Consider the following 12,439-nt stretch of genomic DNA (forward strand, 5'->3'; position numbering starts at 1 on the left):
GGGGTGCAGGGAGAGGGTGGAGAGGAAGAGGGGGAGGGGAGAGGGAAGACAGAGAAAGGAGATGGGGAGAGTGGGAAGGGGGCAAAGAGGGAGAGTGAGAAGGTTGGGTGAAGTGAAGAGAGGAAGAGGGAAGAGAGAGTGGGGAAAGGGGAGAGGTGAAGAGGGTTACAGGGGTACGGGGCAGAGGGGGAGAAAAAGGAGAAGGAGCCATGTGTGAGAGGGGGAGAGGGGTGGAGAAGGGGGAAGGGAGAGGGGTATGGGGAGAGGGGGTAGGGGAGAGGAGGAGGGGCAGGGGAGAGGGTGAGGGGAGAGGAGAGGGGAGGGGAGAAGAGGGAAAACGGAAGGGGTAAAAGGTGTAGAACGGGGAGAGGGGGAGGGGAAGAGGAGATGGGGAGAAAAAAGGAAGAGGGAGAAAGGGCAAGGGTAGGAGAAACGGGAGAGAGTAGAGGGGGAAGGGGTAGAGGGAGTGGGGGACAATAGGAAGAGGGGGAGATGGGGAGAGATAAGGGCGAGGGAGAGAGGTGGTGGTAAGTGGGTGGAGAAATGGAGAGGGTCAGAGGGGGTAGAGTGGACAGAGGGGAAGTGGGACAGAAAGGGGGAGAGAGGGGGTGAAGCGAGAGAGGCTGCAAGAGGGAAAGAGAGGACTAGAAGCAAAAGTCGAAGTTTGGAGAGCGACAGTGGGGAGATAGAGGCAGAGGGGAAGATGAGGAAGAGGAGGGAATAAGGAGGAGAGGGGAAGGGGAGGAGATGGGAGAAGGTTAGAGGGGGAAAGACAGGGGTGGAGAGATGGGCAGGGGGAGTGGGTGGAGAGGGGGAGAGGGAGAGTGGAGAGATGGAGAATGGGGGAAAGAGTGGTATTATGGGCAGAGGAAGCAGCAAGGCGGAGATGGGTAGAGGTGGGATAGAGAGGGACGGGTGGAATTGGGAGGGGGGAGATGGGTAAAGGTGGGATAGAGAGGGATGGGTGGAGTTGGGAGGGGGAGATGGGTAGAGGTGGGATAGAGAGGGATGGGTGGAGTTGGGAGGGGGAGATGGGTAGAGGTGGGATAGAGAGGGACGGGTGGAGTTGGGAGGGGGGAGATGGGTAGAGGTGGAATAGAGAGAGAGATGGGGTAGTGGTGGGAGTGGGTCTAGAGGGCAGATGGGAAAATGGAGAGGTGGGGAGGGGGAGGGAGAGGGGGAGATGGGTAGAGGTGGGATAGAGAGGAACAGGTGGAGTTGGGAGGGGGGAGATGGGTAAAGGTGGGATAGAGAGGGATGGGTGGAGTTGGGAGAGGGGGAGATGGGTAGAGGTGGGATAGAGAGGGATGGGTGGAGTTGGGGGAGATGGCTAGAGGTGGGATAGAGAGAGACGGGTGGAGTTGGGAGAGGGGGCAGATGGGCTAAAGAGGGACATGGGTGGAGTTGGGAGAGGGGGAGATGGGTAAAGGTGGGATAGAGAGGGACATGGGTGGAGTTGGGAGGGGGGAGATGGGTAGAGGTGGAATAGAGAGAGATGGATAAAGGTGGGAAAGAGAGAGAGATGGGGTAGTGGTGGGAGTGGGTCTAGAGGGCAGATGGGAAAATGGAGAGGTGGGGAGAGAGGGAGGAGGAGGGGTAGACAGGGGGAGAAGAGTGGGCAAGGGAGGAGTTAGGGGAGTGGGCAAAGTGGGTGGTGGTTAGAGTGGGGAGCACGATGGAAATTCCAGGATCATTAAGGTTCCTCACACACCACTTACTCGGCTCAGAGTAAACCGTCCCGATATCCATCTGTAACAGAAATGACAAATAATTAACCAAACAGGCGTTAGCCTGTATGATGCCCAATACAAATTCAAAGAGGATTTTTCATGGGTGTCTCACCTTGAACTCCCCGATCACAGAGTCTGTACGCAGAGTGTGGGAGTTGTAGACCTACAGAACACAAATAAAATCATTAGGAGAAGGTACCTACAGGGTAGGTCAGGGAAATCCATCAGGGACTCTGCACAGAAACAGGTCATTTGACCCATCTAGTCTGTGCTTCCCTGTCCCAACAAACTGCACCAGATCATTGCCCTCCATATCCCTCCCATCGATGTGCTTATCCAAACTTCTCTTGAACGTTGAAATAGAACCCACGTCCACCACTTCCATTGGCAGCTCATTCCACACTCTCACCACCCTCTGAGTGAAGAAGTTCCCTCTCAGGTTCCCCTTAAACATTTCACCTTATCATTCCACACTCTCACTTCCCAAGATTCCTAGATAGCACTGACAATATACAGTGACATTTTATGAGCACTACCAGATATACTTCTTCTGAACTATGATCACTACAAACCACTGACTGTAATTTAACTTTAGAAAATGTACTTTTGAACTATCTAAACAAACTAGAAATTTTACAATCTTCTGAAGGAATGACTCTAAAGAGTACAGCGCCAACCATCGCCAGGGCAACCACCGTTGAGGCCTGAGAGTGGGAAATGAACCCGTGATCAGCTCAATTACTCCATGCCAGATTAAAATGTCAAGGCCTGAGAGTGGAAAATGAACTGGTGTACAGTGGTGTGTGCATTGTACAAGGCAGTCTTGGTCTTTGTAGCGAGTTTCGGATCCTCCCAGACCTGCGAGGAGAGTCAAGCAAGGATCAATGCTGCTTTGCCAATACACCTATTGATTTCAGCATCAAGGGAAAGAGTGTCGCTAATGGTCGACCTCAAGTATATTAACTCGTGGACCACTTCTAGATTGTAATTGTCGATGGTAATGTCTGGTGTCTCCACTACATTCTGGGTAAGCCCAAAGTCCTTGCATGCCTTAGGGAAGCGGTCCATGAGAGTTTGTCGTTGCTGTTTGGTGTGTGAGGTTATAGCAGCATCATCGGCAAAGAGCATGTCACGTAGTAAGATCTTTCGCACCTTTGCTCTTACTCTCAGGCGCGCAGGGCTGAACAGCCACCCATCAGACCTGGTGTGCTTGTAGATGCCTTCTGTCGACATCCCAAACTCGTGTTTCAATAGTAGGGAGAAGAAGATGCTGAATAATGTTGGGGTCAACACGCATCCTTGTTTGACTCCACTATGAACAGCGAAGGGTTCTGATGATCTGCCATCGTACTGAACAGTAGCCCTCATGTCATCATGGAATGACTTGGTGATACCTTGGAGTTTCGGGGGACAGTCGATCTTGAGGAGAACCTGAAAGAGCCCATCCCTGCTGATAATGTCGAATGCCTTGGTCAAATCAATGAAAACGACATAGAGGGGTTTCTGTTGTTCCCTGCACTTCTCCTGGAGTTGACGGAGTGAGGAAATCATGTTGACTGTTGACCTCTTTGTGCAAAAACCCCATTGGGATGAATGTCAAGGTTGTGGATTCCCATTAATTGGGGCACACCGGGACCAGTATATTTTGGCCCAATTAAGCAGCTGCCCCAATTAACCAAAGTTTCATGGAAATAATTTTAAAGGCAAATTACCATTTAACTGAATAACAAATTATGTATTTAAATGAAATACAGAGTACATTAGAACATATACCAATACTATTACAGTACTATAAACTGTATTAGTTCATAATAATTATCAACAGAGGAATTCATCCAGTGTACGCTGCCAAGATTGACTGTAAATGAACAAAATCAGCGCCGACACCTGGTGCAGATACTGGATGCCTTCACACAATGCTTTTGATAATTCATCCTCCAAAACTTCATTTTCCTTCTAACATTCAAGATGATTGTTGATACCTTCAAATTCTTCATAGTTTCTAACTTGTTGAAGCAGGTGAAATTATTTAATTTTCACTAATGGCCATTCCTGACATTTCCAAGCCTGAATGCTTGAAAGTGCAGTAAGTGAAACAGTTCTGAATTGTCTTGTTGCTTATTACTTACCAACTATCAGTGACAGAAATCACTTCTTTTTGAACATAAACACATGCAACTGACACTGATTTAAAACTGCTCTAATTGTGGTGTAGTGTCTAACGGCCACACAAGTGCACACGACTACTGTTTGCTAAGTCCTCTGTCCCAATTAAGCAGCATATTGTTCAAAATAATTGACAGGAATCCAAGCTATTTTCTCCAATAATTTTTGTTCTTTTAAGAGTTGTCCCAAATACATGGCTGTCCCAATTAATTGGCGGCACAATTAACCATAATCCACTACACATGCTTTGATACTAAATTTGAACTTTAAACCGAGTTAAAATGTTCCCCTTCAGGTTCCCACCTTTCATCCTTTCAATGTTCTATATTTCACCCCTAACGCATGACCTCTAGTTCCCATCTCACCCAATCTCAGTGGAAAAAGCCTGCTTGCATTTACCCTAACTTTACCCTTGATAATTTTATAAACCTCATACTCCTACACTCCAGGGAATAAAGTCCAAACTCATTCAACCTTTCCCTATAACTGGGGCAGAGAATGTGTCAAGGATGCCGCATTGCTGGAGAGAGCATGGAGACATTCTGATCTGTTTTCGTTGAAAGCAGGCTGAGGGGCCTAGCTTTGCCTAGGCCAGTTGTGGGGGAGATCCTCTCAACTCAGACCAATGACGTGCTCCTCACAGTAACACAGATCATCCAACTGTGGAAGGTGTGGGGTCCTTTTGAAAAGCTCCTCCGCACAGATCAATGAGAAGAAATATTACAGACACTCAGTGTGTTTGTGGCGGATGGACCCTCTGCCAAATGAGACGAGACCAGGGTGAAGCTCCCTCTATTCTGTTGCACAACACAATCCCAGGATTAGACACAGAGTGAAGCTCCCTCCACACTGTCCCATCACACAATCCCAGGATCAGACACAGAGTGAAGCTCCCTCCACACTGTCCCATCACACACTCCCAGGAACAGACACAGAATGAAGCTCCCTCCACGCTGTCCCATCACACACTCCCAGGGTCAGACACAGAGTGAGGCTCCCTCCACACTGTCCCATCACACACTCCCGGCATCAGACACAGAGTGAGGCTCCCTCCACACTGTCCGATCACACACTCCTGGGGTCAGACACAGAGTGAAGCTCCCTCTACACTGTCCCATCACACACTCCCGGGGTCAGACACAGAGTGAAACTCCCTCCACACTGTCCCATCACACACTCCCAGGGTCAGACACAGAGTGAGGCTCCCTCCACACTGTCCGATCACACACTCCTGGGGTCAGACACAGAGTGAAACTCCCTCTACACTGTCCCATCACACACTCCCAGGGTCAGACACAGAGTGAGGCTCCCTCCACACTGTCCCATCACACACTCCCAGGGTCAGGCACAGAGTGAAGCTTCCTCCCCACTGTCCCATCACACACTCCCAGGGTCAGGCACAGAGTGAAGCTCCCTCTACACTGCCCCATCACACACTCCCGGGGTCAGACACAGAGTGAAACTCCCTCCACACTGTCCCATCACACACTCCCAGGGTCAGGCACAGAGTGAAGCTCCCTCTACACTGCCCCATCACACACTCCCAGGATCAGACACCAAATGAAGCTCCCTCAACTCTGCCCCATTACATATTGTGAGGCTCAGAGTCAGACACAATGTGAGACTCTGTTTACATCAGCCCATCACACACAGAGACCATGCAGATTCAGCAGAGAGTTTCCTTTATACAACAGCACTCACCATGATGAATATTGGCTCATCAAAAAGTTCAGATGGAGTGTCGTAGAAGTTGAAGAAAAAAGTCTGTGAAGAGCAGGAAGAGATTGTTAGTGGTCTGTGTTGGACAATAGCAGCAGAGTTTGTAACTTGTTTAGTACATAGTGAACAATGGCTTCACTCCAGAGAACCTTTGGTCCTACACCTCCAGGTTCACAAACGGTTTTTTGTGTTCTGAACCAGTGTGGACAACTTCACTCACCTCAACTCTGAACTGATTCTTTCCTTCAAGGAATCTTTATCTCTCATGTTCTCAGTCTGGTTTTTATTTGCACGATTTGTCTTTATTTTCACACTCATTGTTAAAAGGTTTAATTATATTTCTTTATTTTCTCACTAAATGCTTGCAAGAAAATAAATCTCAAGGTAGTATGTGGCAACAAAGAAAAGAGATCCTTTTCCCCAGGGTAGAAATGACTAATACAAGAGGGCATAATTGTAAGATGATTAGACAAAAGTTTAGGGGGGGGGATGTCAGAAGTAGGTTTTTTACAGAGAGTGAAGAATGCCCTACCATTAGAGGTGGATGCATTGGCGACATTTAAAAAACTCTTAGATAGGCACATGGATGAAAAAAATGGAGGGCTATGTGGGAGGGAAGATTGATTCTGGGGTTGGTTCAAAGGTTGGCACAACATCGTGGACCAAATGCCTATATGGTGCTGTGATGTCCTATGTTCTCTATGTACTTTGATAATAAAATTTACTTTGAACTCTGAGTGGGAGTAGGAGGCAGAGGTGCATGGTTGATGATGGTTGGGAGACTAAGCTGATGGATGGATTTGGAATTATTTGCTCATCCTGTTGGGAACAATTGGTTGGGCTTGTTGGTACAATCAAGCTGCTTTGGCATTTCAACTTGCATGCCCTTTTCCAGGGATCTGAGCTGTTGTGGATAGGGCCCAGCCCATCACAGGTATAGCCCTTCCCGCCAACGAGCACATCTACACAGATAAACCCCATCTACCATAAGGTACCTCCCACCACCAAGGCCATGCTCTCTTCTCACTACTGCCATCAGGAAGAAGGTACAGGAGCCTCAGGACTCACAAAACCAGGTTCAGGAACAGTTTCTACCCTTCAACCATCAGGCTCTTGAACCAATGGGGATAACTTCACTCACCCCAACACTGAACCGTTCCCTTCAACCTAGACTCACTTTCTTCATCTCATGTTCTCGATATTTATTGTTCATTTATGTATTTATTATTTTACTTTCTTTTTGCATTTGCACAGTTTGTTGTCCTTTGCACACTGGTTCTACACTGAGTTGGTGTGGTCTTTCATTGATTCTGTTATTTATTGAATATGTTCACAAGAAGATGAACCCCAGGGCTGTATAATGGTGACATATATGTACTTCGATAATAAATTCACCTTGAACTTTGATTTTCAACATAACATCCCAACTCCTGTGGTCAGTATTTTGATGTATGAAGGCCAATGAGTCAAAAGCTCACCTGGTGAATTGTATTGCAGAGCCAGAGAGACAGGAAGTGTCCTTACACAGTGACAATGCAATGCAGACATCGTGTGGAGCTCTTCCCATTGGCAATTACAGTGCAAATGCAGTGTGTCGTTCAACTGGTGATAAATTACAGCCAGCATAATCAAAGACCCCACCCTTCCCAATTATTCTCTCTTCTCCCCTGTCCATCGGACATAAGATACAAAAGCCTGAAAACATGTAGCAGCTGGCTCAAGGACACATTCTATCCTGCTATCATGAGACTACTGAATACTTCCTCATACACTCTGATAAACTTGATAACAAACCACCTCATTACGATCTCACACCTTAATGTCTGCCTGCGCTTTCTAACTGTAACCCTTTATTCTGCATTCTGTTAGTGTTTCACTGTGCTCTAGATCAATGCACTGTTTAATGATGAACTGTATGTACTGTATGAACAGTATACAAGTTTTTGACTGTATCTAGGTAGTTGTAACAATAACAAAATCAGAATCAGAATCAGTCTTAATATCTCTGATATATGTTGTGAAATTTGTTTTGCAGCAGTAAAGAACAATACATTAAAAACTATAAATTATAACAAACATATGTTAAATATATATTATTATTACACAATAAGAAATATATATTAAAAATTAAATTAATCAAGTAGTACAAAAAGTGAGCAAAAGTAGTGAGGTAATGTTCATGGTCCATTCAGAAATCTGATGGCGGAGGGGAAGAAATTGTTCCTGAAACACTGAGTCTGCGTTTTTGTCATTGTCATTTTTACTTAGAGATACAGCACAATAACGGACTCTTCCAGCTCAATGAGCCTGCACCATCCAGTTACACCCACGTGACCAATTAACCTACTAACCCGTACATCTTTGGGATGTAGGAGGAAACCCACACGGTCACAGGGAGAATGTACAAACCCCTTACGGACAGTGGTGGGAATTGAACCCGGGCTGCCCGCGACTGGTGCTGTAATAGCATTTCGCTAATAGCTACACTGCTGTGCCACTCCACCTTCAGACCAATTTACAAACGACTTCAGTAGAGGACAGTGGAATTATAATTCTCCATCCCAGGAAGCCAAGGGTCTGAGCATATTTAAGATGAAGGCAAATAGCTTTCTAGACAAAACAGGTATGGGGAGAATGGGAATATGGTATCCAGGTAACCATGACAGTACTGAAATGTTGACACGAGGAAATCTGCAGATGCTGGAAATTCAAGTAACACACACAAAATGCTGGTGGAACGCAACGGGCCAGGCAGCATCTATAGGGAGAAGCGCTGTCGACGTTTTGGGCCGAGACCCTTCGTCAGGACTAACTGAAAGGAAAAATTGGTTCCAATCAAAGGAAAGAAATGTTGAGATAGGTTCCAAATTACACAAAATGCTGGAAGAACTCATCAGGTCAGGCAGCATCTATGAAGAGCAATAAAGATTCGACATTTGGACTGAGACCCTTCATCAGGACTGGAAAGGAAAGCAGCAGAGGCCAGAACAGGAACGTAGAGGGTGGGGAAGGTGTATGAGCTGGCAGGTGAAACCAGGTGAGGGAAAAGGAAGGTGGTTGAAGGAGGCAGGGGATGAAGTAAGAAGCTGGGAGATGATAGGTAGAAAAGGTAAAGGGCTGAAGGAAAAAAAATCTGATAGGAGAAGAGAATGTACCATAGGAGAAAGGGAAGGAGATGGGGCACCAGAGGGAGGTGATGGGCAGGGGAGGAGAAGAGTTCAGAAGGGAGCCAGGATAGGGGATGAAAAGAGAGCAGGGAAAGTGGGGAGAAACTACCAGAAGGGTATACTTTTGCTCCTGCAAGATGTTTCCTTAATTGTGTTTTAGAACAGCGGCTCTGTAAATATACAGTTACTCATGATTGGGTCAGAAGATTCTCTGGAGTTGAGTCATACAGTCACTGAGTCTTACAGCATCATTAGTACCAGTCAGTACTAATCCCAATTACCAGCAGCTTCACATTTCATTGAAATAAAAGATTAACACATTCAGTGTATTTGATGGCTCTGGACTTGTGCTTGCTGGAACTTAAAATGAGAGAAAATCTCATAGAAGCCTATCGAATATTGAAGTCCAAGACAAAGATGATGTGGAGAAGATGTTTCCTATAGTGGGATAGCTAGGACCAAAAGGCACAGCCTCAGAATACAAGGACATCCCTTTAGAACAAAGGAGATTGAGGGGGAATTTCTTTAGCCAGAGGGTGGTGAATCTGTGGAATTCAGGCTCCTGAACCAGAGGGAATGATTTCACTCAACTTCACTGCCCATTATTGAAATGTTACACAACCTTTGGACTCACTTTCAAGGACTGTTCATTTCATGTTCAGAATCAGGTTTAATATCACCGGCATATGCCAGTGCAAAAATAAAAATAAAAAGTAGTGAGGTAGCGTACATTGGTTCGTTGTCCATTTGGAAATCTCATGCTGGAGAAAGAACCTGGTCCTGAAACACTGAGTGTTTGCCTTTAGGTTCCTGTACCTCCTCTTTGATGGTAACAACAAGAAGAGGGCATGTCTGGATGGTGAGGTAATAAATCCCAATGTTTATTGCTTATTATTTATAAACATTTATTTATTGCATAATTTGGTGTTTTTTTGCACATTGGTTGAATGCCCAAGTTAGTGTGGTCTTTCATTGTTTCTGTTATGGTTATTATTCTATAGATTTACTGAGTATGCCCACAAGAAAATGTGCCTCAGGGTTGTATATGATGACATATATGTACTATGACATTAAATTGACTTTGAACTTTGAAAAGCTTGTGTTGCATACTGATGAGATCATCACACAGTGCATTGCATTAAAAGCGGGTAAAACAATAACAATGTGTAATAAAGTGTGACAGTTACAGACAAAGTATTCTGCAGGTAAACTGTAAGATGTAAGATCAAGAATCTAACTTATCATATTATGGAATTATTTAATAATCTTTTAACAGTTGGGCAGAAACTATCCCTCAGGCTGGTGGCATCTGCTTGTCGGCTCTTATATCTTCTGCCTGAGGTGGAGAGAGAGTATCCAGAGTGATTATACTGGCTACTCTACTGAGGCAGCAGGAAGTGTAGACAGAGTCCATGGGGGAGAGGCTGGTTTCGGTGACATGCTGAGCCCACGGCATTCCAATGGAGTCGCCTGCAGAGCCGTTGCCTTACCAAGCTGGGATGCATCCAGACAGAATGCTTTCTGTGCTGTATCTGTAAGAACTGGTGAGGGTCGATGGAGATATACCAAATTTACAAATGCTCCTGAGGAAGAAGAGGCGTTGGAGAGATTTCTTGGCACCGACATCAAAGTGACTGGAACAGGACAGGCTATTGGCGGGAATTGCCTGGAACCTGAAGCTCTCAACCCTTTCAATCTCAGCACTGAGAATGTAGATGGGAGCATGTGTACTGCTCCCCTTCCTGAAGTTAATGAATGAGCTTATTGTCTGCTGGTGTTAAAGGAAAGGTTGTAGAGGAAAGACCCCTATACACTGAGGATTGTAGACATTTGCAATGCTGGGCAGTGGAATTTAAGTCAATTGTTATTTGTGGTGTGGAAGTGGAGTAAGGCAAGGGTTGATGTAATATCCAGGCAAGGTTAGAGTGCGGGCAGCCAGGCGGGAAAGGTCATTGAAGAGCAAGCTTCCCTTTGCACACCAGGGGTCTGGAGACAAGATCAGTGGCCCAAGGCACACAAAACAAATAAGGGAGAATTGTATTACTAACTTCAAAGTATCATCAGTTAGCAGCTTGTCATTTCTATTGACGTTTAACACCTGTAAAGTGAATGGTGATTGTTCTTGTAAATAAGGAATTGAAACATGCACAGTTTACCAAATGGTCAACATCTGTAACTACTAGTCAATTCTGTATAAAAATAGCATTTCTCTGTTCAGCATTCAGAACAGTGTGTTGACAGGGGACACACTGTTTTCCCTGTGCACAAGTAAAATAAAGTGTGGCTAGGTTGCAAGCGTGCGTGTGTCTGCCACCAGTTATTTTGTTATTGGTAATGTAAGTGGGTCTGAGAGAAATCAAGAGTTCTTAATCAGTATTTCAGGAAATGAACAAAAAGCAGGAAGACCCTACAGAGGATAGCAAAAATTGCCGAGAGGCTCACCAGGTCTCTCTGTTCTCTTATTTGTGACATTTACTGGGAACATTGCAAAGGACTTGAATCATTGTAGGGGATCCCTACCACCCATCCCACAATCTCTTTGACCCACTACCATCTGGAAGGAGGTACAGGAGCATCAGGACTGTCGGACTGGGTACCAGCTTCTTCCCTCAGGCTAATGTCACCACCAAGGTCTCATCACTGAGACAGACAGCTGTTTACTGTTTACCTGTGTTGTGCACCACATGCACCCTGGATTATATTTTATTAACTTATTTGTGGTAATATTTTGTTTTATATGGTTGTATGTATCCACAAGTTACTGACTGTTATGTCAGTGTAACAGTTATGACTGTTAAGGCTTTCTTCAATCCTGTTTCGGGCGACAGTTTCTTTTTTGACCAGTACGTGTTGTTAGCCCTGACATGAACTTCTGAAGCTGGAGGACCGGTGGGCCACTCTTTCTCTGGCATCTACCCTTGACCTGTTTGGCATGGGTGACTCTACCAAGAGCCAAAGCATAAAGTCCTGACTCCAGCCAACATAGCTCTCCGGGTCACTGAGGCACACAGGCCTCCAAACCCTAAGGTAAGGTTGTGATCCTCTTGGAGGTATATATGTATAGTCAGATGACAATAAACATGAACTTGTAGGAACGATGAGTAACGACTTTGTGGAATGGCTCACAGCCACATGAATCCCATCTGGTTGTAACATGAGACTCTGAATCATTGATTGTAAAGCTTCAGAAATGGGCCCTTCAGCCCATCACTCTCATGCTAACCTTTTCTGCCCATTTACATTAATCACATTTGCTTGCATTAGGGTCATATACCTTGCCTATTCAAATGTCTGTATCAATGTCTCTTAAACATTGCATCAGTAGGACATTACGTCAGTGTTGGGAAATATAGAATTTACTGGTTAATGCATCGGGAGGTTTTGCAAATTGTCCACCGAAGGCCGCTGAGTCTGCTTAGTCTAGAACCCAGACTGGTGCTCACTGTGTGTTACTGAAAGAAAGTTGAAGGTGCCTTATTTCTGGTGAATGAGACCTCATTTGCTTTTCTCAAGTACAAAGTCTCAAACTAATCTTATCATTTGAAGAACCTTGGTCCAGAGATGATCTTTTGATTAGTAAATGGAAAAAGCAAATTATGTGAGCAACACACACAAAATGCCAGAGGAAGTCAGCAGGTCAAGCTACATCTGTGGAAA

The 12,439-nt window shown here is 45.4% G+C and overlaps 1 protein-coding gene across 6 annotated transcripts in view; it reads right to left on the reverse strand.

Moving 5' to 3' along the window:
* dysf (dysferlin, limb girdle muscular dystrophy 2B (autosomal recessive)) overlaps positions 1–12,439 on the reverse strand; it is a 400,698-nt gene that overhangs the window by 271,894 nt on the left and 116,365 nt on the right. For all 6 annotated transcript variants that reach the window (XM_059965797.1, XM_059965801.1, XM_059965798.1 and 3 more), the window contains exons 8-10: positions 5,598–5,660; positions 1,843–1,893; positions 1,719–1,749 (exon numbers count right to left, since the gene is read on the reverse strand). In XM_059965797.1, the coding sequence (XP_059821780.1) occupies positions 1,719–1,749; positions 1,843–1,893; positions 5,598–5,660 (145 nt within the window). The remainder of the gene's footprint in view (positions 1–1,718; positions 1,750–1,842; positions 1,894–5,597; positions 5,661–12,439) is intronic.

Source organism: Hypanus sabinus, chromosome 3, assembly GCF_030144855.1.
Source record: "Hypanus sabinus isolate sHypSab1 chromosome 3, sHypSab1.hap1, whole genome shotgun sequence".
Classification (NCBI taxonomy): domain Eukaryota; kingdom Metazoa; phylum Chordata; class Chondrichthyes; order Myliobatiformes; family Dasyatidae; genus Hypanus; species Hypanus sabinus.